Source organism: Lepisosteus platostomus, chromosome 2 (genome assembly GCF_059453375.1).
Source record: "Lepisosteus platostomus isolate fLepPlt1 chromosome 2, fLepPlt1.hap1, whole genome shotgun sequence".
NCBI lineage: Eukaryota > Metazoa > Chordata > Actinopteri > Semionotiformes > Lepisosteidae > Lepisosteus > Lepisosteus platostomus.
Window position 1 is genome coordinate 3,166,780 of NC_142612.1, and position 27,360 is coordinate 3,194,139.

Genomic DNA, 27,360 nt, shown 5'->3' on the forward strand with positions numbered 1-27,360 from the left:
ATGAAATGGACAAGATAAAATGTAAAACACAGACATCTGTGATTGTTTAACAAAATGATTCAACACTAAATGTCTGATACCTAGGTGAACACTTCCGGTAACTTGTGGCAACTCCTCGAGCAGCGATCGACTTCAACAAGGTCTCCTGTGACTATCAGTCTCGCACATCAGAGTTTTAGGGTTTTTGTCCCATCCATCCTACTTGACGTCTGTGATATTTCAGGGTTTCCTTGCAAAACCAGCGCACTTTAGGTCCTGCCATATCATTTCATTGGGGTCTAAGTCGACATGGCCGATACAAAATGCAAAATGGCGCTCATGCTGCAGTCCGTGTGGGTCCTAACGTCCCAGTATAGTGACGGGGACACTATACTGTAAAAAGCCACTGTCCTTCGGATGAGATGTAAAACTGGGGTCCTGACTCTCTGTGGTCATTAAAAATCCCAGGGCGTTTCTCGAAAATTAGGGATGTTACCCTGGCATCCTGGCCAAATTTCACCCTGGCCTTTACCAATCATGGGCTCCTAATAACCCCCATCTCTGAACTGGCCTCATCACTCTGCTCTCCTCCCCACTGAGAGCTGGTGTGTGTGAGAGGACTGGTTCATCATCCAGGTGGGGCTACACACTGGTGGGGGTGGAGGGGATCCCCATTACCTGTAAAGCACTTTGAGTGGAGTGTCCAGAAAAACGCTATAGAAGTGTGAGGAGTTATCATCCGTCTTCCAGTAGTTGTGTGGATCAACCAGGTTTAGAGAGTTTCTTCTTGGCTGTACCGGCCATGAAGACCAATCCTGGTTAGTCTTCCCCTGAGGGCTGAGGCATGAACATTAACTTTAGCCACAGCCGGAAAGGCAGGCAGATCCTCCGATGTTACCCTGGGGTTCTTGGAGGATTTTCCGGGGAGATCTCTGGAGGACAACCCGTCCCAAATGTTTCAAAATGGTTTTGTAGCGCTCTCCAGACTTAAGACTCTTATGACCCTTTTTCGGAGGTCCCCAGGCCTCTTGGCCTGATGTGTTTTCACTGGCTTTTTTTTGGCTGAGTGACCAGACTCAAAAGCATCTGACCGTTATATCGGACGGGGCTGCCCGTTCTCAGTCCTTGTTAACTGCCTGATTCGAACTATCCCCTTAATTACGCTAAGTAAACTAGGGGTTTGTGTATTGTTTCACACACTGATTCTTATTTTTTCTTTTCTCCTGCTTCATACACCATTATTGCACCGGTAGACATAAACTCTTTATTAAAGAAAAGACCGTATTTTGATGAAATAAGGATATCAGGGTAAGAAACTCATTCCCGTAACTGGGGGGTTTGCAAGCACTGCGGCTGCTAACTGCCAGACGGGCTGGAGAGGCCGCAGACCCTCCTGTCGTTCCTGACCGTCCTCGCGCCTCCTCTCCCCTCGCTCGCAGGCCCTGAGCTCGGAGCTGGCCCAGGCGCGAGACGACACCAAGAAGACGCAGAACGACGTGCTGCACGCCGAGAACGTGAAGGCGGGCCGGGACAAATACAAGACCCTGCGGCAGATCCGCCAAGGCAACACCAAGCAGCGCATCGACGAGTTCGAGTCCATGTGAGCCGCGGTCGCACGCTGGCGCCCGTGTGGGGCCGGGCTCCCAGCAGGGAGGCCGGCGTGTTGCCTTGCCAAAGCTCTGTCCTTGCACTGCTCCGGCGGAGCCAGCCTGCTCGCCCAGCGTCGCCGGGAAGCTGGGGAGTCGCTTAGCCGTGGAGTACGCATCACAACACACCACATATCCTATTAAATAAACTTTATTCGCAGCCTAAAGGTGATTTGCATGTCTGATCCAAAAAAGCATTCTCGCTTTTATCTGAAAAGGCTGTGTATAGCTTTAATGCAGCTGGCGCGCTATGTGAGGTTTCAACCTTCACGGTTTTTTGCAGTTGGGATAACTGAAATCCTGACTCTAGGAGCCTGTTTTTGGTTTTATTAGTAATTTCTTCTTATTCCCTCGCTAATTCATGCTGAATGCATGAAGAAAGTGCTTACCTGTCTGCAGTGGGGGTAGTGTTGGAGTGGCAGGCTGCCCTTTCCCTTTCGTTAGCGCTGGTCACAGGCGTATTTCTTTTTTCTTTTTCGTAGTGTTTCGTGTATTCATTGTATAAAACGGGCCGTTCAAGAGGGCAAGAGTCAGAAGGCGAGTGGGACGTAGAGAGATGTATGACAGTCATGCTAACTCCATGAGTGTTATGATGCAAAGCCTTTTTGTTGCTCAGACAAGCAGTTGCTGAGGCTGTGTTTCATCACAAAGGCAAGGTTTCACCATGGCGGGCTGATCAGATCCACACATTACCTTTGGATCATTCGCGGGTAGGGATAGCTAACAAAGCACTTCGATTATGCTTGCGTATGGCAGTTTCCATAAGCACGTCAAACTGCAAGGTGCACCTGTGCAGGTGATCTTCATATGGAAACACAGGGAACCACATTCAGTGGGGAAAATGTGTTCCGTACCACGCAGTATTTTCATATTCTTTGAGTCAAACTGTACTAAGCCTCCTGACTAAATCGGATGATTACCAAAGCAAAAACATTAACCTTTCATTGGGCAGGAAATAAAACCAAAACTGGCGAAAGGTATTATTTGATTCAAGCACAGTGTTACATTTTCAACAGTATTTTAAATAATCCTGTATTTTATTTTTGCCTTAGGTATTCATGACACAGGTCCTCTAAATAGAGATGTGAGTTGGTGTTTCCGACCCTGCTAGAATTAACAAATGTTAACAAAAAGGCTGTGGTGTCTACCGTAGGTGGCGCTAGTTTTAAGTTAGTCTGATTTTTCTGTCTTCGGGAATGTGAGAGCTGTGGACTAGAATGAACCACATTAAGATCTGAGCCCTCGAGAGACTGGCTGTGGAGTCTTTTTCCTCTGCCCTGGTGTTTGATACCCTGCCATTATAGACGGACCACCATCCCCACGCTGACACCATCTGAAAAGGATCCATCTCCATTTCATTGTCCTGAGAGGGAAGGAAATGCAGAAGAAATCCCAGTGGATCTGCCGCATTTAAAAAATGGTGTTTTGTTTGGATTTCGAAGTGTTTAATCAAACCTTCCAAAAAAAACACCCTGAATGTAAAACACTTGTGAGAACATCCTGATTTTTGGAAGGCTTCACCTGTTCTTCCACCTGATTGCCCAGCCCTCTTGTGTACAAAAGACTGCCTGTGTGCGTACATTTAATTCCCTTTGACCATTTTTTGTTTAATGAACTAGGAGAGGCAGTTTATTTTGTAAAACTGACAGATTCCCTGTTGAGATGTCACAAACGTGATCATGTGTGTAATCTTAAAACAAGCTTTTGTGATCAGTATTTTTCTTCAAGAATGGGCTTTTCGAGTTTTTCTGTGACAGCTCTAACACACTGCCGAAATAACCGGAGCAGTTCTGAAGCCCGGCGTATTTCACACTGGACTGCTTCCAAGAACAGTTGCAAAGGTTTCTTGAATTGGAATGAGACACATTTAGCTCAAAAAAGATCCCCTAATATTGTCTTCTAAGTATTAAAATGAATCATGCAGAAAATTGCTCTGGTGAGCTTTGTGATGTATATAGTGTTGAACAAATAGTACTGCAGTTTGCTTAGCTGAGTGAAGAATGGCTGACAGTGGTTAGCTTAAACCTTGCCTTCTTAAGAGCACTAAGCTGTGGACAAAATGTAGGTCATTATTTTGGTTGTGTATGAGCAAGAGATGTTTAGTTTGTTTTTTAGCAGTTGCACATGCGTCTGAATTCACACGGTGCAAATCTGTTCACGTTCCTGCAATCAGTGTGATGTGATCACTTAATAACCCAGAGGAAGCCCTTTGTGCGGCCACTTCGCAGGTTCTCGAAGTGCTCTTGAGGTGTATTTGACCACACCTCCACACACAATCACTGCTAGTCCTCCAGGCTGCATGACCTGCGTGACGTGATCTTCCATTCATATCATAAATGTTTTACTGGAGCCTGTGCTCACCAAACAAAAACACCGGGTTCTACGTTTCGGTCATCGAGTCTGAAGCTGGACTGTCACCTTGGTGTGAAGTCAGTTTGCAGCCAGGTGGGGTCCTGCGAACGCAGATGCCTTGTGGTTTATTTGTCACTGTTGCTGTAGTTGTTAGGTTGTCAAGTCAATAATCTTGCACCTTAGAACAACCTGACTTTCCTTCTGGTGAAGTGATACTGGGTGCTGTAGTTCTGTTCTGCTTCCAGTAACGCCCAGTGGCAATCCAGTTGACCTTTCAGAGGATGATATTTCGCTACCAAATGACTTGAAAACAACAGCATATATTTTCAAATAAGGGTGTGACCACATCTCAACATTGCGCGTTTAGAAATGTAAAAATAATTCTATGTAACCTTATATACGCAGTACTCCTTTTCACACAGTAAGGCACTGTGGACCTTGTATAGTGTCAAGAGGTGAAAGCAGGATGTGCCGGTCTGCCGATCCTCAGTCTTCTTATGAAATACAGGAATTCCAGCCAGAAACAAAAGGCTTACAACATGAACGATTCCAGACCGGGTGGGTGTATGTCAGAAAATATAATTGGCGACTCTTAAAGATGTGTATATATATATGCCAGCAGTAACAAGACCCCCATATTTTCAGCTACTTTTTCATTGGTGTCTGCAGTTAGCATTCTCCTTTTAATTAGATTACAGTTCTGCTCAAATGAGTTTAAAAAAAAGGTACATTCATCTGACATAGACTTGAAAGCATTTTTTCAAAGGTACCGTTTCATGCAAATTAAACCCTTCTACACAGTTGCAAGCACGAATGTATTTTCTATGTCAATATTGCTTTTTTTCCTAATCTTGGCCATTAATGGCGATGGCAGTTCCAGTGTGCTCCTTCGCCCAGCTGGGTTTCCGAGTGGCACATGTGACGTTTGTGGGTTTTATTTTCCCAGACACTGAGCTGTTAGGAATATGCAAGAGCTTTTTTGCACATTTAACAAAGCATTTCGTGCAGGGTTTTGAGCTCTGTTGCTAGCGGTGTGGTTATTTCCAGTTTTTCTTGCATGACTGCATTGTGTAGTTTCAGAATAAGCTAGCTTGTTAACAGCCGTTTGATCAAATTTGACTCCACATTCGTTTTCTTCTCCGAGACAGGTATTGTGAGACTTTGAGAATTTGCTGTGATTCTCTGGTAGGTGGCTGTGCTTTTGTGCAGCTCAGGGTTGGATGTTTTCCTGAAGTGGATTAGCACAGCCCAGAAAAGTACAGATAGAGTGAAGGGCGCAGTCCTATGAATAAAGGATCTTGGGACGTGTGGCATGGGGTCTGGAGTCGCAACTTGTCGGTGTGCAGGTTCGAAAGCAGTTTTGAAGATCGTGGTGTTGAACAATGGAGTCAAGAGTAAGATGTACATCTCACGGAGTGCCGTTCTGTCATCTCTTTCAAGCTCTCACAGTGCTCTGCACTCTTGGGTCATGGCTTCCTTACACCTCTAAGAACTGCAGGTTTGCTGGGTCGCAATCTGGCCTCTTAGGTTGTTTCACTCTCTTCGTTGTGGTGATGTAGGAAAAGGAAGACTCACTCCTAGCGTCCAGTACTGCTTTAGGTTATACAACTCAAACAGAACTGATCGTATGAAACGTCTTGCGCAATTGCCGAGAGTCCAGCGCCGTCTGGATTCACTCAGTTGACTCTAGAGAGAAGGGAGAATTCACTAGGCCATCCAACTGTTTACTCCAAGGTGTGAAATCTGCAGATTTCATATCAAAACACGTTTCCTCTCTGGTGGCGGTTCAGCATTCTTGATTATTATGGACTCACAACCGTGCTGGTCAATATTGTTGAAATTGCCGTTTAATGTAAAGCATTTCCATGCACAGTAGGCCGAAGGTACTTCTTGATCGTTGCATCTTTTCCGAAGACAATTTTTCAGATGCTTTTTTTTTTTGGAGTCGTTTCTTTTTCTTTTGTAATGGAAATCACTGTTTTTGTCATATTGTTGAGACGATGGCTGGTTAAGGTTTCGGAAGATGCCCGCACGCTCTTGATCGCTGCTTTCCTGGAGTGCGGGACTCCTCTCGGGGGGGCTTGAGCTGCGGAGCCCCAGAGCTTTGGCAGGAGCGGACGTGAACTCCGGGGAACGAACACGCGCCTGTATTTGCCATAGCAAGTTAAATACTGTGCTTCCAACTTTATTTTCCTGAAGCGCGTGTGACTAACACTGATGCGCCAGTTACCGTGTGGGCCGTTCCTAGGTCTGTATGTTTATAGAGTTAATACCAGAATGGATCTAAATCCATTAATATTGATTGTGTGAACAATTTTCTAAGCAAGCAGGGAAAAATATTTTCTCATGTATATCTTTTTTTTGTTCTTGTTTTCGCTGTGGTGGTGGGGGGGAGCTGGCAATACAGAGCACTAACCAGTTTTAATCCAAACGGCTCCCTTTCCCCCCGTCAGCCTCCAGGAGAAACTGTGTTGTACAATCAAGCGCACCTTTTTTGGACAAGGTCCATCGGTTAACAGTGAAGCTATCGGATTTACTCCTGCGCGGTACAGCGGTGTGCTGCGGGCGGCCTGATGGGCACTCCGGCGCCGCCGGCGGGACAGGAAGGACGCGCGCTGGCGTCGGCTCACGCCGGAGACGCCCGCAGCCCCGGTGGGTATGTGTTGCGCGCAGGACTGCGGCGCGCTGCTCTCCCGGAGCGAGAGATACTTCTGGCTGGGGTCCGGCGCTTCAGTAGGAGGCAGCCAGTTAGAAACTCTAAACTCCCTGCGGAGAAGAAGCCTGCGTCGGCCTCGCCGGCCTGGGGGATGACTCCGACGAGGCGATGGGACACACACCAATACACACCGCTTGAAACTGTTCTCCGCACGCTTTCACACTCCTTACTTCATTGCTAACAGGGGAGGGAAATCGTGAATTTTGGGGGGCAAGGGTTTCAACATCTTCTCTGTTATATTTTTTGGAGGTGGTCAATAAAGTTTACTTCAAACCAAATAGCTGAAGCTGCTTCTTCTGTTCCTGCATCACGGGCAAGCTCGCCAGCCAAGCGCTGTGTGTGTTCATGATTAATGTTTCTAAACGCCATCCGTAGGAGAGTGCAGCAGAACCTACCCACCACTGACCGGGTTTATTACGGGGCTCTGGCATAGGGAGGATGCGACTCGGTTCGCAGGTGGGTGTGCCTTCTTTCTGTATAGTCAAATTACACCCGTTTGCATATTTTTATGATTTGGAGGAAAAAAAAAATCTTTCTTCCTCAAAATGTTTTCATGTGTCATTTTCCTTAAATGCAAATCCTTTTATCAAAACCTACTATTAGCGTTCCCCCCCCCCTTAGGAAGTTTAGTGAAACTACTTTCGTAGCCAAAAGGAGGGATCTGTCCTGCTGAGACCTGTCCTGTCCCTCTCCCCTGCCCGTTACCCCTGGACCGCACGTTCTCAGCACCTTACAGAGGTTACAGGAACATCTTTTTTTATAACCTTCGCACTGAGGTATGGAAAAATCCTGTAGTTCGATATGGGAAGCCACATATTAGCGGAGCGGTGGCCCTGTGGCTCAGGATCTGCGCCTGTGGCTGGAAGGTTGCCGGTTCAAATCCCGCGGCCGGCAGAGGAATCCTACTCCCTCGGGCCCCTGAGCAAGGCCCCTAACCCCAGCTGCTCCAGGGGCGCCGTCTGTGTGTCTCATGGAGAGCCAGCTGGGGTATGCAAAAAGATTAGTTCCTGATGCAAGAAATTGTATAGGGCTAATAAAGTGATGTTATGTGAAACCAGGAATAGTTTGTACAAAATCCTCGTAAGAAATGAATCCACCCATCTGAAAATAGGAGCCTCCTTTATTTTCTGTATTAACTCGATTTGGCTGAAGCCCTGCTTTCAATTTCTGACGTTTCCAGATGTACTTCTGTGTCATAAGCAGACAACACAAGGCCGCTTCGTAATCTCACGGTGACTCTTGGTGTGTGGGTCACTTGCATTTAAAGTTTCCCTGCTGTAGGACTTGCAGACTTACGGGTGTGTGTAGGACTGCAAGCAGGCATTCAAGCAGATTCCCTTGGAATGCTGAAGTAAGGATATATGGAAAATCAACCTTTGTGCTTCTTCCAAAAAAAGGGCATTAATTAATCTATAGTCTTAACGAAGGGGAAAAATAACTCCTAAAACGAATTCCTTAGTTATAATTATTCCAGCTAACGTGTTGTCACAGTTCATGGAGTTCTTTTCCTCCTCGAGTCTGTCCCCCAGACAAACCCGTGTTCCTCCACCTCAGCAAGAGATTGTTTTGCACTCTCTGTGACCCTGGGCTGCAGCCCAGACTGAACTCCAGGGTCTATGGAAATCATTCATTTGCAGGGACATGCATTCTCGCCTCCAGAGCAAACCGGGGGTGGTTTGTTTTACATTATTGCGAAACTGAATCTTGAAAACTAACCAGTTTCTGAAACATTTGTTCTGACAGGTAAGGAACCTTTGTCTTTTTGGCCCTTGATGAAGTATTTGTTTGTTTCTAAGTACCATATATATCATGCTCTCTCTCCCTATAGGTTTTATCATTGTCTGCATCTCTAGCTATTACAGGTTAGCTACACTACATACACCTAAAAATAAATTACCACCAGCGTCTGCTCATTCAAGAGAACCTTTGTGCAGTGGTGGGTTGCAAGAGACAGTTTGGGCTCTTAGCCTTAGACTGGGTTGGTAGTAGTATGCATTTGTGAATACGCTTGAAACTGAGGAAGGAAGATGTCTGTATAGAGAGGGTTGTGGGTGTCCTGAATAAGTCGCCCATCGGTGTTGATGAACCGACATCTTGCATGAATGGTCTTGGAGTTGGAAAGTACTGTACAAGTCTCTCCTCTAGCTTGTACTGTGATCCATGCACATCACAAGACCATGTTTGATTGTGGACACAATTCAAAAGGCCTGGAAAAAATGTACAGCATCTTGCAAAACCCTTCCTACGGTGTCCCATTTTGTGGAATTACAAAATGATGTATACACATTTTTTACACTTTATATTCTATTCAAAAACCTGAAAACTCAAACAGAAGACTTCTAAGGGAAGACAAATTGCAGCAAATGGCTGCAATAACTACAGAGATCCAATGTGTTGCTTGCATAAGTATTCAGATCTATGACCCCCCAACATTTTTCTGGGAGCACTTCTGAGAGCAATGATCAAATAGCATGTGATTTGCTCAAACTCTTGCAAGCTGTTAGGGTATTGCTCATGGGCAGTAGTTTTTCCAAGTCTTTCTACAGATTGTCAACAGGTTTCAAGTTGGGACTTTTACCAGATTCTTCATTTTCTTACTCTTAATCCACTGCGATGCGATTTTGGTGACTTTCTGTTCCAGTTGTAAGTCTTCAGCAGGTGTTCTTCCAGAATCTGCCTGTACTTTACTCTGTCCTTCAACCGCGGCGAGATGTCTGGTCCCCGGTGAGCAGAAGGGTGCCCATGGCATGATGCGCCACCCCCTTGCTTTCCTGTTGGGTCCATCTTTACTGGAGATGTGCGGTGCTGGAGGGACCACTCAAAACTTCTGAACTCTTTTTGGCAGAATCACTCATGCTTTATTGCATAAATAGTTGGGTAGAACAATTTACAACAGAAAGCACATGACCTTAGTGCAAATTTAAGTTAAAAAAAGATTATGAGTGCCTGTACTAACAGCGTGAAGTTGTGGGCCTTCAGTGATCCATACAAAGCCTACATCCGAAATGAGGTTTCGCTACTAAAACCAGTAAATGATAAACATTCTTTTACCTTGTATATACAGTAGTTTCTTTAAAGCGCAGGCAGCTTTAAAAAAAGCAGGGATGTGTGATCCGGAAGCACTAGAAAATTGTCACAACTTCCATGCTGTACTGTCCCACTTTTAACCACTAAGTAATGGTTATAAAGGACCAAACAACCTCAACTGGATTGTTTTCAGAGATTCAGAATCTTCACCTCTTCTTGGAACTCTGCAGTCAGCTATACAGACCTGTATCAAGTGCAGGCAACCGTTCTGGTCATTCGGAGACTTCTTCCTCCTCTGACCTAACCAGAGCAATCTCATTTTCCCTCCCGCTAGAGCAGGCACAGTGCAGCTCATTCCCCCGGTACACAGCTATCTTGCTACAGAAGACACTAAGAGGGCAAATGCTACCCAAGACAATAATTCAGGAAAGATATTAATAAAGTGAAGACAAGTTTCCTGCTCCCTCTGCCCTGTTTTTTTGGATTTTCTCTGCAATGTTTGTCTTTGTTCAGAATCTTATATTCCAACCACACATATAACAATAAAAAAACTGAAGTGTTGAACCACAGGGGTGGTTTAAAAACTGACTTACTCGATGGTTCTAGCTACTGGAGGAGTGTGATTTGTCAAATGATAGTTCTTAAAATGTTCTGGTGTTATTTTTAATTGCAGTATTGACAAAAGATTACAGTGTGTTAAAGAGAAAACATTTTACCCGACTGTAACTGGTAATTATTTTGCCTAGCATAAATTAATGAGAATGTATATTTGTCATTATTAACCTATCATTTCATAAATCGGAATGAAAGAAATACTAAAAATAATACAAAACAATTTTAGTTAGGAGTGCTTTTCAGAATAAACAAAGGGCTGGCAGCTCTAAAAACCTTCACATTTGTCATTGGGTGAAGCACTGAAGGTTCTGACGGCTTCGGCTCCAAGTCTATTAATAAAGGACACATCATACGATATCGTAAAATCAAAACGTGAAAGAGGACTGGCAACTTTTCCACAATTACATTATTCAAAAACAGCACTACTCCAAACAATAATATATTGTTTAATATTAGATATGCAGATGAGTATGGGCATTTATTTTATGGACATTATGTCACAAACCATTAACCAGAATTCCCTCATGTACAACAGCCAAAGACCTCTTATTTTCTTGCTGTCCTACAACACTTTCATTCTCTCCACATTACTTACATCGTGAGTTGAGTTCTCTAGGACATTCTGCTGCTCCCATTTTTTAACAATAGTTGATGAATTACTAGATGCCTCACCCAAGTGTCCTGCCATTCAACTACAAGTTCGTCTTTGGATATGAAGCCTTTAAGCTATGTCTCTTCACAGTCACAAGGTTTATTTAGAGGTTCAGCCCCATGGATACAAAAATACAAGCGGTTTTGTTTCTCTCGTGGCAGTTCAGTCACCACCCTGAAGATGCAAATAACATCTGAGTCAGGATCGTAGTCGCTTTCATGCAGCACGTCACGCAGTGCCCCAGTGAGTACAGAAATGGGACCAGTCCTAAACAAGAACGTCCGAGCTTTTAACAAGGTTATGACCACTTATACCGTAAGCAACAGATGCAAAGAAACAGATAATGAGGTGGAAAACACAAATCATTGAAGATCTGACCTCTAATAAAATGAACATGAATGAATGTCTGCTAAATATTGCTTGGTACCTGAGAGTAAATTAGCATGCATATAAGAGACTTCTACAAAACTCCTTTCCACTCTTATTAACCAAACACCTGCTCGCACAAATTTAAAATATTTTCTGTGCTAATCTGATACAAATAAATAACTACTACTTTATTTGACATCAGGAGTCGTGATCTTTCTTAGAATTATTTGTTCAAACTGAAGAACACCCTTCCTAGAATTAGAAGGAAAGCACTGTTATGAAAAAAAAACCTATTCTCAAAGTGGTAGAATGATAAGTTTTATTTAAAAAAAACACAGAAGCCCAGTCATGTTAATTTTATTTTTAAAAGCAGTCTGTTCCATTTCACCAGTTATTGTTCACAATAAGCCCGACAAACAGCGAGAGGCTTTGTAAGTTACATCATCACAGCCTTATCAAAGCCCTCCGCTTTTCAGATCACCCAGTCCGTGGGAATTTCTCAACACTCCTTATTCTGATAATTCCTTCACGGTTCTGCTGGCCGTATTGCTAAATCTCCCCCTTCTGAATCACAACACTTTCCAGGCACCTCGCAGCAAAACACACCCTTATAGTTCATCCAAGAAAAAATGGTTCAACCCAAATGAAGGCGCTCAGCAGTGGTTCAGAAAGGGCCCTGTTTCTCCCCCAGCTGTGCTACTGGCTTGACAGGGCAACACGCAATCCAGTCGCCTTACAGCCGGAACCCACTCACGATAGTACAGCTTCTGTGGCCTGCCCTTCTCGTACAGGCCAAGGGAACACGCCAAGAGGATGAAGGCAGGACCTTGGCTGCTGGCCTGCCTGACCTCCAAGGCTCGCCGTCGAGCGAGTCCACTGTGCTTCGTGCTTGTGCCCCGTCACATTCCCTATCCACACCCGAAGCAATCCAGTAACCAAACACCACTCCTTTACTTTAACTGCATGCGTAAGCTATAGGACATACACAGGAAATCGCCCTCTAAACTATACAGAAATATCTGATGACCCATATAGCTCGTGTTCATCCTAATTTGCTCCCTTACTAGTTTACAACCCTTACTCAGAAATCTAACCCTTTACATCTTCTATCGTCCTTTTCGGCGATTTAATGCATCGAAACTTGTTGACATCAGGGGCTCCTCACACACACAGGTGTGCTATGCTTCCTGATGGGCAGACTCTCAGCGCTGCCACGAGAAAGAAAAAAAGCTTCAAAAGCAAAAGACGGGACTTTTACTTTGAATCATTTTTCATAGCACTGGGGAGTCGAGGTGAATGGTTTTTACACAATAATATAAAAAAAGTTATCATAAGACAGCTCTATAACATTTACTGTCAAAAACCGGATAAGTTGCATGTTTATCTCCAGAATTTCAAATCAAGGAACGGCAAAGATCCAGGCTTTCAAAAAGCTGTTAAACCCAATATAACCTGAAAAAGTGGCACTGCCACAGAATAATGAGGAAGCACTTATTGCCATTTCACAATTGGAAAAAAGGGGTTTAAATGATGCACAGCAAATATGGCTTTGAAGCAGGTATGCAGAGTCAGCACAGCGTGAACCACTAAAAATCTCCTGACTATTTGGTCCCTAAAAGCTAGATGGTATCAGGGCACAGAGGCCAATTGCTGATTGTAATTTCTGTAATTTCTCTACCAGTTGCATTGGGGTGCTCAAAAACATTTATAACAGGATGCTACACCTGCAGTATTGACAATACACGATTGTTGTTTTTTTAAGGTTAAAATATAAAAAACATCTATATTTTAGCAAACCAATAACAGCAGTAGTTACAAAATTATGTTTTGACTGAACTGGATGTGACCCCCCGTTTTCTGGTCATCAATCAGGCAGCAGACCTCAGCCATGGAATTTCCCAGTCCACTTCCCTTCTCCTGCCCACGGTGAAGCTGAAAGTGTTGCAAAAGAGTGACTCATTTCCTGAAATGCATGACACGATTTCCCCACGGGCAGAGGCCTTCGGACTCCAGCTTCGAAAGCAGACCCATGTAAAAGAGACAACATCTCATCGTGAGCCACGTGACGCTGACTCTCCACATTGTTAGGAACAGAAAAAATAAAAATATATCTCACTGAACGGCAGTTACAAAACCTTTCTAGTGCCAGCATACATTCTACATGCAAGACAGTTCATTAACCCTGATCTACCTAACTAGCCCTAAGAGATGAAGCTTGGGAGAAACTTGGCAAAGTTAATTCTTTCTCAAGATCCCTTTGCAACAACAGGGCATAACCGTAAAGAAAAGATATTAACTTTACAAGCTTAAAATTATATTTTAAGCAGAATGGCAATTGCAAAACATTCTGCCAAGTCTCAGGAGATAAATGACAACTTGAGCACTTGGTTGTTTCGAGCACTGCTGCTTTCACAACCCCTTAACAACCCTGATGTATCAGTATAGTTGAACAAACACAAAATGACGGCCGACACACCCCGGACGCAAATTTCACACTGGATATTCACAAGCCTGGGGGTTAAAAAACAAAATATGAACAAGCCAGGAGGCAAGACAATAGGGCTCAGGAGCAGACTGGGAGTTTAGTGGCAAGTCCCTGCCAGTCTTCCTGTATCATTAAGTTAGAGAACAGATCCAGATCCCAGGTCCTTCCTGGGAGCCTAGAAATTCCAAGAATTAAACTACCTCCTAGCAAACCAGCTGCAGAACAATATCACAACTAAGACACACACCGTGCACAACAGCTACACTGATAGGCAAGCACCACCATGAACATTACTTTTAACGGTCAACACAACAGCAAAATATGGTGCAGCTTCCTTTTACAAAGACAATACTTCTAAGAATGAATTAACCCGGCTTCAATGCAACAGGAATATGCTGCAGTGTCATAATTGCAAAGCGCAAAGTTAGGACAACGGGATTCTCTAGTGCTAATGGTAGCCATTCCTTTAGGTACAATTTAAAACACTCAATACAAAAACGTCTAATTAAACACTAGTGTGTACTGTAAGTCACAAGACGCAAACGATTTATAAACAGTATGCAAGATGAAGAAAGGACAGCTCTGCATAGATGTGCTGAGAGGTCTGCTGATCACATCTGTCGCTGTGTGTTCATCTTCTGTGCCTTCAGCAAACATCTACATGTTGCTATACGGACTGAAATTAATATACAGCAGTGAGCTAAACTACTTGAAAGTAAGAAATCCAGAAAGGTTTTCATATTTTTTTAAATATATACACAGTAAAGGTTATTTTTTTTTTATTTAAAATAATCTGGACTGAACTAGAATGTTTCGTCCAGTGAATAATAGTAACCTACACATAATCTATTAATCCATTAAGCCTCTCGGAAACTATTTCCAAGCAAGCCACTAACGCACAAGCCAAGACTTAATGCCTCCATCACAAACTGGATTTAAAAAAAACTCTGATAGCTTGATCTGCAACGCAATGTTTCAGTAGAGACCTGAAAAATGCCTTTGAGACCGCACCACTAATTCGGTAAAACTGAATGAAGGAAAGACAGACAAGCTGAGTAAACCTGGGAGCCCATCTGAGGATCTACAGCAGAAAAAAATATTCTACACCATTAAAGCATTTTATTGGGACATCCCGCCAAAGCTACATTTCTTGGTTTTTTATTTTTTTCATATTGTGGTATAAAAAAACACAAAGGAGTTAATATGTTAAATTGTATAAAGATTTATATGTAGAGCGTTAATATTGACCTTATTGTTCACATGTGATTAGAGAGTGTGAGAATACCCAGCTTAAAAAAAACCACAGTGTTCCAGACCTCTGATTTTGAAGTAATACTTGAAAGGCTAAGGCCTAATGTTTTAACAACTAAGGCTTGCACTGTTGAGAACAGATATTAACACAGTGATCAGATCAACGGTTTTTGTTTTTCAGAAACACAATTGCTGAAGATCAAGAAAAGAGTAAGGTAGTCAGAAAAACTGCAATTATGTACATAATATACAACCTACAATTTAAAAATGCTACTTCTAGGCACCACATGAATTATATTACGCTAACATATATGGTGCATGCAAAAGAAGCTTATTTACTTGAAATGAGTATGTAAATGGACAACTTCAATGCAAACACTGTACATAGTAATGAAGAATGAAAACAACGAACAGCCCGAGTGAATGCTGTTTTAAAGTCAAGCTGCTAGTAAAACTCCCAACATTCCTTAACAATAATAAACACTGAGATAAAAATAAATGAACTACAGTTTTCTGAACATGGTTCAGATTATCGAATTTGTCAATAAGCACAATGCCATGTAGAAGCATTTACTGTATACCCAAAGCCTGCCCGTGTTGACACACAGTGCCACACAAGCAGAGAGAAGGTTCTCTTCATTAAAAGGTGCTTGGACATTATTTCAGGCAGCATTTTACCTTTTCTCTTGGAATGAGAGTTTGTATTTCTTGAGCCAACCCCCTGAAAGGCTTCACCCAAGAACACCCTGACAGAGCCAAGAATAATGAGATACCAATGCAAAAAGGCTAGTTAAAAAAACTGCCAAGGATTTCAAAAGTGTATCTTGACTGATATGTTTATTTGTCAGAAATCCGTGGTCCTGGGGTCTTCTTTAATGCATGACCAAAATGTATGAAATCTAAAATTCAACGACACAGCATTCCACTGCAGTCAATTTGGACAATAGTTAATTTTATAAAAACAAATCTGATCTACTACAAGGTTTCATATCTGGTTTAGACACAGCCCAAGCACTTCACAGCAAACAGAACCATATAACCTTTCATAAAGTTGAGTTTTGATTTGACACTGACATTTCGATCAGTTGCTGAGCCCATTAAAGGAGACCCCATCTAAAAATGTATTTGATTCTTTCTTATGACCCACTATTAAGTTGAAGTACCCACATTTTTCAATAACATTCTCATCTCCCCAAAATTTTGGAACAAATGCATTTTATGCACTTTTGAAAAAAGCTTTGCTAAAAATAACTGATAAAATGTTGCCCAAAATATCTTTTAATAACAGGTTAAAGGTGTCTCTAACTACTGTACATATATTTATATATACTGTATATATCTTTTATATATAAAAACTCTCATTCATTTAAAAGATACAATTTGTATCAACACAGAAAGGTGTTCTCTGGCTATCAAGGGTTCTGCTAACAGCTGATATGGATTTAAAGAGCAGTTTATTTTCAAGGGATGCTCGGCACCTTTTTTCTTGTCCTGACAAGCATAATAATGGAAAAACAGAAGTGCTTCTAGACCACAACTGTACAGGGACAGTACAGCGCAGGAATTCAATGTTGAATGACTGAACTCTCAAGTTAGCAAATTCCTTATTTAATAACAAATATTAATGAAAATTTAATTTGCTTTGCAGAAATACTGAATGCCACTGAAACTGCATTTCTTACTTTTCGATTGATGCAATTTAGTGATTTGTTCCATGGTCTACAGTGTAAAGTTCTTCATATTACCCAAGTTTGATAAAGTATCATGTAGAGCAGATGGCCTGTCATTTATTTGAAAATGTTCCAATGTTTCTTATTAAATTGGGTCCCTAGCTCTCAGAATTTGTAAATAGGGGTTAAACCATCGCTTATATATCCAGATCTCTTTAAGAGAGAAAGGTCCCTTGAACTAGTAGAGAAATATCCCGCTCAGCAAATAAGGTTCAGGTAAAGTTTAAGGTTGATTAAAATCTGTTTCCCAGGATTGAAACAATAAAATGTGTTGTAATGAACAGTGTGCATATAAAAGTGGCAGTTGTGAAAACAGCTAGCAGAAACCCATGAGTGAATAAGCCAAAAACATCCCTTACTAAAACTAAGGTACACAGACAGCATGTCTGTTTCTACAACTAAATCTGTGGCAAGATTCTGAACATCTAATAACAAAATAGCTCTGCTACTAATTTCAATAAAATACATCTTCTAACAAAAACAAAATGAACACAAAGAAAAAACAATAATTTATGCTTTAAGATAAATAAAATGGCATGAATTGTACACTACAGTGCATTACCAACGCTATTTTGCATATTCTCAAGAACTGACATTTTGCAATTTCAATGGTGTCTGGTTCAGGAAAAATGATTAAAAAAAATTGCACAACATTGGTAAACCACAAAATGTGAGCTGAGAATAAGCAGAGAATCACAAAAAGGAAACTTTAGCCTGTGGGTAAGCAGATAAATTAAAAAGAAATCTGTTTAGCAAGGGTTAGGTAGCATTAGAAATGATTTGGAATAAGTTGCTATAATTACACTAACTTTCCAATTAACAAATAAATACATGTAAATTGTATTTGATTAAATATATTGAATATAAGGTACCAAATGCAAGTTTTATGATGCGACTTTGTTTACAAATAATACATTGTCTCCAAATACAAAGATGGTATCTGCTTTAAGCAGTTTCACCTACGTTTCAATAACAGGGAAGTATCTTCTCATACCCAGAAAGTATGAAGCAGAGTTTCCTTTGAATTGATTGCCTAAAGTTAACTTTTTATATTTGATATGCAGCAAAAAGTGCCTTAAGAACCAACACCTCCTTAATTGTAAAAGTTCGTTTTTTTCTGCAAATTATTCCGTGGAAAAACAAGAACAGCAAAATAAATAAAACCAAGGCAACAACAAAAACAAAACACATGACGCTCTTACTCTATGGCGACACTCCCCCAGCACGCCAGAAGGGTTCTCGGAGCGAGGCGGGTGAAATTAGTATAATATAGTCAATTGCTGGGTTTGACTGAGCCTACGTGCAGTCCCGTCCAAACTAAAAGGTGTAGCAAAACATTCAGCTGACCCCTTCAGACACCGCGAAGTGGATCTCGGCATCTAACGCACCCCGAAACGTGAAACACTTCAGCGACATTAGCAGCTTCTTTCGACTCAGTTTGGGTCTTCAAAGACGCGTGCGCCTCCGGCAGACCGGGGTGAACCCCCCAGCAGCGCGATCACATTATATGAATCTCACGGACTCTCCTGCGACTCTCGATTCGGGCTTCCCCGCAAGGGCCTTCAGGCTTCCCCGCAAGGGCCCTTTGAGATGGCACTGCCGCGGCGGGAACCGCGGCCGCCCTCAGTACCCCGGCTGGGACTTCTCGGCCAGGATGGCCGCCGCCAGCTGCTGCGCGTCCGTCATGTGGGGGTTCCTGCCCATCACCAGCCGGACCAGGTCGGCCGGGAAGATGTTGCAGAGGTTGACGTAGACCTTGTCCCGCACGTCCTGGAGCCTGGCGTGGCCCGGCGGCTCCTGCTGCGGGTAGCCCCTGCCCCAGGGCATCCTCCAGGCCTGCTCCCTGTTCTCCGGCGCGCTCTGGAAGGCGAACTGCTCGTAGCAGGGCGGGGCGGGCTTGCTGGGCAGGGAGTAGCCCTGGTGGTAGCCGTACGCGTCCCAGCTCAGGCTGTCCCAGCTCCCGAAGCGCTCCTGCCCCGCCCGGGGCTTCCTCTGCCGCAGCGGGGAGCCGCTGTAGAGCCGCGAGTCCGACACGCTGTCGAGCCGCGTGGACCCCAGCGCCCGGCCCGGCGGGGCGCTCGGGGGGGGCGGGTAGTCGGTGGGGCAGCTGGAGCGGGCCCCGACCGCGGGGTGCTGAAGGTGCGGGGGGAGGTACGGCATCGCGGCCTTCGGGTGCGGCTTGGGCTCCTCGTGCCCGAAGCTCTGGACGCGGCTCAGGGCGTCGTGGTAGTGGTGGACGAAGGCCTGCGAGTGCAGGCGGCCGTGGGAGTGGGAGTGGGAGTGGGAGTGGGACTGGGGGGGCAGGGGGGCCGCCGGGGGGTGATGGTGGCACTTGAGGCCGTCGTCTAGCAGGGGGTCGGGGGAGCTCATGTAGGCCCGCTCGCTGTAGCCCGCGTAGGAGTCAGAGCTGCTGCCGCAGCTCAGGCTGCCCTCGCTGCTGCAGTCCGAGGCCACCGAGCTGATCCGGAAGTCCGCGTCCACGGAGAAGCGCCTGTCCGGGCTCCGGGGCCCCAGCAGGCTCAGGCCGGAATAGGCGTTCATCATGGAGTAGTAGCTCACGTCCGGGGAATCGCATTTGGGATACTGCTCCGCGTACGGCAGCGGAACCCCGTGGTTCTTCGGCACGCCCGGGGGCCCTCTTTGATCCTGAGGGTAGCAGTGCAGGGGCCCGGGGCCGCTGGGCGCCAGGAGCTTCTGTGCCTGGGGGGGGGTGCTTTTACAGGCTGCCAGAGGAAGGGAGCGAGTCTCGGCTTTGGCTTGGGTGCACAACCTCTCCTCCGGCTCGCCGCTCGCCGGGGTGCGGATGCTGGGGTCCGACTGCCTCTTGGGGGCGACACGCTTCACGTCCGGGGTGCCCTCTGCTTTGGAGCTCGAAGGCATACTATGGCTCTTAAAAAGCGCTGCTTCGTTAATGCTTTTGGCAGTGTTTTTGGCGCTGGCTCGGAGCTCATCGGCCACAGAGCGCTGGGGCAGGTTTCCTCTTTCTGGGTGATAGAATTTACATTTATGACCATAAGTGCACTTCTTTCCTGCAGGAAGAGTGAAAATGCTATTAAGTATGTATTAGATACAGTTTCATCTCACACAACACTTCTGTGGAAATGTTGACGATTTCCAGCCATCCCTACAAACTATGCAGATATGGGGTAGCCATTCTGCTGCAAGATGTCTTGATCCTGTTAAGACACGCTGCCCTCACCCCCATCGCAAGCTGAAACAAAGAAAACCAGCAGATCGTGCAAAAGCAGGAGACGCAGACGTTCAAGCTTACCATAGGGACAGGGCTGCTTCTTGTGCTCAGGAATCTGAGGCCGCTTCCTCAGGAAGTTCTCCAAACTGGGACCGTGGCGTCCAAGAGGGTCATCAGGAGGCATGAACCTTGAAATCGAAGAAGAAGGAAAATCAGGATTCAGCGAAGCAAAAGGCCATCGCAAGGAAGTATATTCCAGCGGGAGCAACTCCTTGTCACCCCTGACTTTGCTTTTTCCCGCGCAGGAGGAAGAAAAAGACGATTTCCCCAAGGCCTGGAAACGAACCCTTCCCTATAAGTGCAAGAGCTACCCTGACAGGCTTGTCCACATCCATCTGTGTCCAGCCTGAAGTGAAGTACCAGAAGGAATTTGTCCAGTTTACTCTGTAGTCCTAAAAGCAAATTGATGCTTATCAACTCTAGGCTTACTGGTTAACGTGTCATTAATGAGCTTCAACGCTGACTTTGAAACACTGAAATATTAGTTTACAGCAGTATCACTGCTGACAGAATGACTGTTATCAGATAAAACATTAGTAAACTAGAGGCAATACTTTTTCATTAAATGTGGAATAGGGGGATCCAAAACAGGCGTGTCTCTCTCCAAGGCAGAGGTGGACCCTACAGACTCCAGGCTGGGTCCGGCCCACTGCCCAATTTCATCCCGCCAAAAAGATCAGGTAAATAAACCAATACCTACTGTGCAGTACACCACTGTGACTGCAGGGAGTAATTCCAAGACCTAACATCTAATTTACATTTGTGCCATTTGATGTTAAAATGATAACTGGCAGTCACCAGTCAGACTTCTGTGCTTTCAATACATAAATCCAGCAAAACGTCCCAAAGCACAGCTGTGTCGGTCAGAAGTAAAAATCAGTTCATGCCAGAGAACAGACTTGCTTTTTACTCCTTGCGTGTTTCAAGTAAAGCTTTGCTCAGGGTAGCCTGAACATATCGTCAACTTGTTCGTACCCATGACCGACTGGTACACACAAATACTATGTACAAACACACTGAGAGGTTTCACACTTGAAATGTGATGTTTAATCGCGTGGGCGTGCTTCCGACATGCTCGACCTGCTGTGTATAGCACTGTATACACAGCCCATAACGTCTTCCTCTGGTCCCCTTCACCTGCGTCACAAAATGCTTCAGCCTTTTTTTTAAAGAATCCTGCAGCAAGCGCAGCAGGGGACCGAGATGTGAAAAAACACACCCACAGGCAACATTCCCCGCCGAGCATGAGCAGGGAGGTACGAGACGACGAGAGCACAGCTCACGGTCTCATGCGGTCCATTTCGCATTTTTCAACTGGCGACCGTGTTCGTTTTATCATCAGTTTTGGGGGGGGAATTTAATTTTGTGTGCACAGTTCAATTTCCTCTGGGCGCTGATTTCATCACCGGTGTGTGCCCACAGCTTAGAGGGAACATTGCCCACAGGGCTCTCTGTTGGATCGTGGGTGTTCGCAAACCGGCGGTACTGAAAGTGGGGAATAAATGTTTTTAAAAAAATAGACAACGGACAACACCAGCACCCACAAGGAGACAAATCAAATACACAGATAGCATGAACTCGTCCTTTTCCACAGCCACTCATGAATTAAGGAGCACTACCTTACAGCAGCGTCGTGATTCCTTGCTTCGCTGAGAGATATGGGGCACTCAGCATCATTTAGTGAACAGTTTGCGTGCACCAGACCATCTTGCCAGGTATCTGGTTATATTGTTCTTAGTACGTTGATACGTACGTTGTCGTTGATCGGATTATTGTAAGTAAAAGCTTCAGACGCTGGGACCTTGGGGGAGTTGTTGCGTGAGATTAGCAGAGGTTTGGCGAATATCGGAGGTGAACCCAACCACCGATGGCAAGGGACCTCGGCGGTCAAAACACATTACCGCCACGAAAAACCGCCTAAATGTGTTTCTTACATTTCTAAGACAGGAAAATGAAACATTGAGCACAGCATCCTGAAACGCCCAATGAAGTCGAGACATACTGTAGTTCACGCTTATTTAAAACACAAAACACGTTTTTGAGTGGCACAAATGGACGCAAAAGTCACTGTTAGTCGTTTGATTCTTTGGGGGGATGCTGGGTCGGTTCAGATATACTGTATATTAAAAATGTACTGCTACCAACTAAATGGAAAGGCTTGGCTAGAAATCAAGTTATAGAATCGGAGGTTTTTAGTAACGTGAAACGTATTCTGAAAGTATTCAGCCATGAGATGAGAATGACCATGAAAGCTGTGGTCCTTTAAATACAAGAAGAGATATGGGACCACAGATCTTAACTGCATCCAGAGCAAATGGAACAAAACCATTTTAAAATTTTGGAAAACACCATTGTACTGCCATGAAGTACTGCCATGCATTCATATCCAAACATATCTTCCCCCATAATGCTTTTAACACAGAAATAAGAAGGTTGTCCCCTGTACCGGATTAATTCTACAAGGCAATTTGTTTCAAAACCGCATCCCTGAGTTAAATCAAAACACCAGACACTGAATTTTCTAAATGTGCTGTAGGCCTGGAACCACAAATTGATCTAAAAGGCTAATCTAGCATTTACTGGTTAACCTTAAACTGCGACTTGCCCTGTGCAGCATAACTGTGTTTTCATAAACCTGATGCAAAGCAGCTGTTTTTGTCAAAATTCGTATTCTCACTTTGCATAATTGTAAAACAAAATCGTTTAAAAGCAAAACTTGATCACAGCTTCAAAAGAAAACAACCTTACAGCCAACATTAATCTTTTTAATCACTGTAATTATTTATAAAATCAAAGATTTGCCGATCATTTCACTCCTCATATCCGATACTGATCTGGGGAAAAAGAACATACTTGGAATCAGATGAAGGGGTAGTTAATAATTTCCAAGCAAGCCTAATAAAACTGTAGGCTGCATTTAACAGCCCCTAACAATCCCAGAAATGTAGGACATCCGGTCCCAATGCCATAAAAAAAAAATCACTAAAATACTGTAACTCCTGCTACTGACATCAGAATTCATCACTTTCATTTGGACTGAAAGTGTTTGGACTGGTGTGTTTGAAATCATAAACCATCTTACTTGATACTAAGTTTCACACTTAGAAGCAGTCAAGACATTTAACAACTGCAGACATCTGATGCTGATAATTCACAGAGAAAACGGTATTTAAAATACAGTAATGATTATATAATTGCCCACACAACACAATGTCAGCTGTGGGCCTCTTATGGCACTTGGCAGACACAGGGCTACATGTAATTAAATTCAGTCGTTTTAAATTTAAATTTTAACTGTTGAAAATATGAGCTCCCAAAATGGAATATTAATTTCTGAAAGTTTACATATGGTCATGATTTTCAATACTTGACTTCTACTTTTGTCCTTCTTTTGACTTTATCTTAAGCAGAAAGTTCATTGCTTAACATTTTTAGTTCAGGCAGTTACTGTTTGTACCATTAAAGGATCTGTGGAGCTCATAATTTCAGGGATATTACAGAACCTATGCTACATTACTTATGTTGTAATGCAAACCCTGATCAGAAAAACCCTAACAGCCAGCTGAATTTGGAAACGCATCTGAAATGCAAACAGCTGATGCTACAGTCTTCAACAGCACAAAACAGTAACATGACTAGGCAAAAAGAACAGAGATGAATAGTGTCACAATTGAGGTAGTAGAGAACTACTATGCTACTATGATTACACTTTCAGAAAAAAAAAGGATAACACAAAGCTAAGCGAGTGCTCCAAAAAGCACATACCAACAACCCATGTGCAAACCAAATGAATCAGGATTATGTGACTGGTTTGTATGATCAGTCTATGAAATCTAAACTTTACTGACAAATTCTTTCTTAATTGTAGCGGATAAGTAGAAAAAAATGTTTCTGCAAGGGAAGCCTTCTTCAGGGTTGTGCTCCACAGAAGGCTCCACAGTCAATACATTGTATTCTTTTTCTACTTTTCTACATGGAATTAGCTTCTCCTTGTTCCTTGGCACCCCGCACGCTGACAAAACCCCTCTCACATTTCAGGATCACTACATACTCCAGTTCCTTGCTACCACCAGACGACAACCTGTTGCTTTCCAAAAATGTCTCCTCGGCCTGCATGCATCACCCTCCTTCCTACTGGAACTCAAAGATAAGCACGTCCAACCCATGACCTTACTTGTCGTTCACGAACGAGTACATGAGCAGCCGCTCGTCGATGAACTTCTTCCACTCCGGCTTCTCGTTGGCCAGGTCCCTGTAGTTGTCGTTGGACACGATGATGCCGTCGGACTCGTAGGCCAGCTTGACAATGAAGCGATCGTCGTAGCAGACCACCCTGCGCCCCTGCACGCGCCGCGAGGGCGTGAACACCAGGATCTTCTCCTTCTCCAGCCTCCGCAGGATCTCCTGGTCTGTTCGGGAAGAAGGAGAGCACCGCAGCATCACTGCACTGACGGAGCTTCCCTCTGAGAGCGGGCTGGGGTGGCACACGGCACTGGGCAACACCTCGGCTCCCAGCAGCGCGGACTTTCAAACTGAGCACACCTCACGTTACAGACAACCAAAAACAGAAGGCAGCTTTTGTCTGAATTCGTATCTCACACACACACACACCTGCCAAAACACAGAAGAATTATATATTTTTTTTAATAGAAAATCAAATCTTCCAAATACACACAGGAATCTCTTAACTTTTGCAGCACACTTTTCAAATCTTTCATCTTCTGGTATTTCTTAAAGGGAACTTAGAATTTGTAACCATTCTCTAGTCTAAATTAAACCTCCTGATCAAATTCAATTAACCCCAATGGACTTTTGTGTGGAAAAGAGACCACACAAATGTCTCATTTGGGGATCACCAGGGAATACTGTATTTAACAGCTGTCAGCTCGTGGCACAGCCTGGACACAAGCTGTCAGTCTCTAGGGTATGAGTTGCCTTCTGCAAGTCTGCTCTAAGCATGGAGACTTTCCACAGTGTTTAAGTCAGAGAAGTTCCCCCCATTAATTACTTGTCTCGGGGGCAATAAAATCCCTTTATAAACAGCCTTGCACATATTGGCAATAAACAGAAGTCATGGTGTGAGAAATCGCTCTGTGTGGGTGAAGCTGACACAGTGTCTTACTGGGCAAGGAAACTGCCATATTTCCACTACTGCTCAGCTGACAGTTGGCTCCACAGCTGCAACAATGTAAAGAAGGTCTGTGTGAATAAGATGCATGGAAAATCGCAACAGATTCCAGCTTATTTACCATATTACACAGGTTCTCAGATTACTTGTCATTTCTGCAAGACCTTTGCCTTTTCGCATGAATGATCTAGTTTTAGAAAGAAATTGTCTACAGATCGCTTTTCCCCCTGACCTACACATAGCAGTGAAGATTCAGTACATGATGCAAACAATAAGGATAATTTTAAAACAGGTACTGTAAGGTTATCACTTGCATATCTAGACACCTATCTTGCAAAGAGGGGGAAACGGGTGAAAGCAACCACCACCTTTAGCTGATCCTCAACACTAACAGAAGCACCTCGGCAGTAAGGTATACTTACCCAATTTTACACACCACTACAAAGGGCAAGTGAGAGCTGCAAAGCTGACATTAATTCCAAAGACGCAAGAACTGAAGTCCAGAATACATTCATTTTGGTACCTTTTTGGACTTTTGAGCAAAGGTGCCCTTGCTATTTCTATTGTGCTGACATACAGTACCAGCCTTAATCTTTTTATGAGTATGGTATTTCTTCAGAGTGTAATGCCATCTCATTCAATTCAACCTTCAAAACTTTTATAAAGTAAAAAGTAATAACAAAAGACTGCATTACTGATTTGTCAGGAGATGTCTGAGGCAATTTAGGAAAGCCCGATAAGCAAGTTCATAGGAACACTCAGTGGATCTTGTGCAATTATTAGACTTGTTTTACTGGAAGTTGTGCCGAAAGTATTAACCCCTTCCAATGATATCCTGTTTTGCTGAATTAAAAATAATCTCATTTTTAAAGATAATTTTAATCAGTTGGTCCAATATGACACTTTTATGGTTTTAACACTTATCATTAAAAACTATTTAAAAAATCTAAATGTTAAATTGTATATGCATTAACGCATAGAAGTACTCACTTTCGCGAAAGCAACTTATTGCAATTCCTTCATGCTCACAAAATTACTTAGAGCACAATTAATTGAACAGCCTTTGTGCCAATACAGCGGTTCACATCATTTCAGAGCAAATACACCTTCTCTGTAGGGTCCCTGAGTCAGGTAGTACAAGTCCAGAAACTTTCAACCGCGGTGACCAAGGAGATGTAGAGAACATTGATCCCGAGCTGTTTCGAAAGACACAGAGCAGGAGTTGGGAAATGAAGAACGCTTCAAAGCCCCTGAACATCGCCTTGTGCACGGTGAAGTCGCTCATTAGGAAGCGGAAGACACTCGGATGGGGCCTACAGCAGGCTGTCTCGCCAAGCTGAGCAGCAGTACCATCTCCGCGAGGCCAACGGAGACTTACAGAACTGAGGCTCGGATGGGAGAAAAAGCTCATTGGTCAACAGCAGCCCAGTCACTTATACCCCGCATGGGGTTTCCAATAAAGCAACGAAGAGATACTGCAAACATGGCAGAAGGCTTTGCGGGCAGATGACCCAAAACCGTAACCTTTTGATTTTTAACGCAAAGCTTTGCATCCGACGCAAATGCAACCTAGTGCCTCACTCAGTCAGCACCAACCCTCGCGCCCAGCAGGACAGGGGGTGGCAGGAACTTCGCAGCAGAGACTGGGGAGCATGTCAGGACTGAGGGGAAAATGGACAGGGCACATTACAAACCCTCAGCCATAAAACTGGGGTGATGATCTAAAGCTACGCCGGAGCGACTTAGTGACCCCCCATCAGTGACCAACTCAAAGGCCTGACTGAAACCCAACAGGGAACCTTTGACCAGACCTGCCCATCTCTGTCCACCAACAATTGCCAATCAGGGCTGGACAGAACCTGAACAGGTCTGCAAGCACCTCGCCGCCCCAGTGTGCACAGTGAGCAGAGACATATCCCTGCCACAGCTACAACTGTTGCCACAGGTGCTCCCAGCAGGTATCGACTGGGGGAGGCATGAACACGCGTAGCAGCAATCGACATTCTCCTCTAGTTTGTGTTACTTCTCGACTCTACTTGACCGCGTATGTCGAGAGCTTCTCTAACCCACAGCGGTATTCAGTGTGAGCATTCAACTGTCAATTAGAAATGGTCACTTTAGAAATGTGTTAATTTGTACTTAGAATAGAATATCATTGGT

General features: G+C 44.0%; 2 protein-coding genes across 4 annotated transcripts in view; one reads left to right on the forward strand and one right to left on the reverse strand.

The window, feature by feature from the left end:
• LOC148675704 (radixin) overlaps window positions 1-6,971 on the forward strand; it is a 48,269-nt gene extending 41,298 nt beyond the window's left edge. The window contains exon 14 of the mRNA XM_088645727.1: window positions 1,419-6,971. Coding sequence (XP_088501853.1) covers window positions 1,419-1,583 — 165 coding nt within the window. The 3' untranslated portion in view covers window positions 1,584-6,971. The remainder of the gene's footprint in view (window positions 1-1,418) is intronic.
• Window positions 6,972-11,661: 4,690 nt separating this feature from the next.
• Window positions 11,662-27,360, reverse strand: part of LOC148675705 (putative ribonuclease ZC3H12C) — a 47,809-nt gene continuing 32,110 nt past the window's right edge. For all 3 annotated transcript variants that reach the window (XM_088645714.1, XM_088645704.1, XM_088645697.1), the window contains 3 exons: window positions 24,247-24,481; window positions 20,094-20,200; window positions 11,662-19,851 (listed from right to left, as the gene is read on the reverse strand). In XM_088645714.1, the coding sequence (XP_088501840.1) occupies window positions 18,446-19,851; window positions 20,094-20,200; window positions 24,247-24,481 (1,748 nt within the window). In that variant the 3' untranslated portion in view covers window positions 11,662-18,445. The remainder of the gene's footprint in view (window positions 19,852-20,093; window positions 20,201-24,246; window positions 24,482-27,360) is intronic.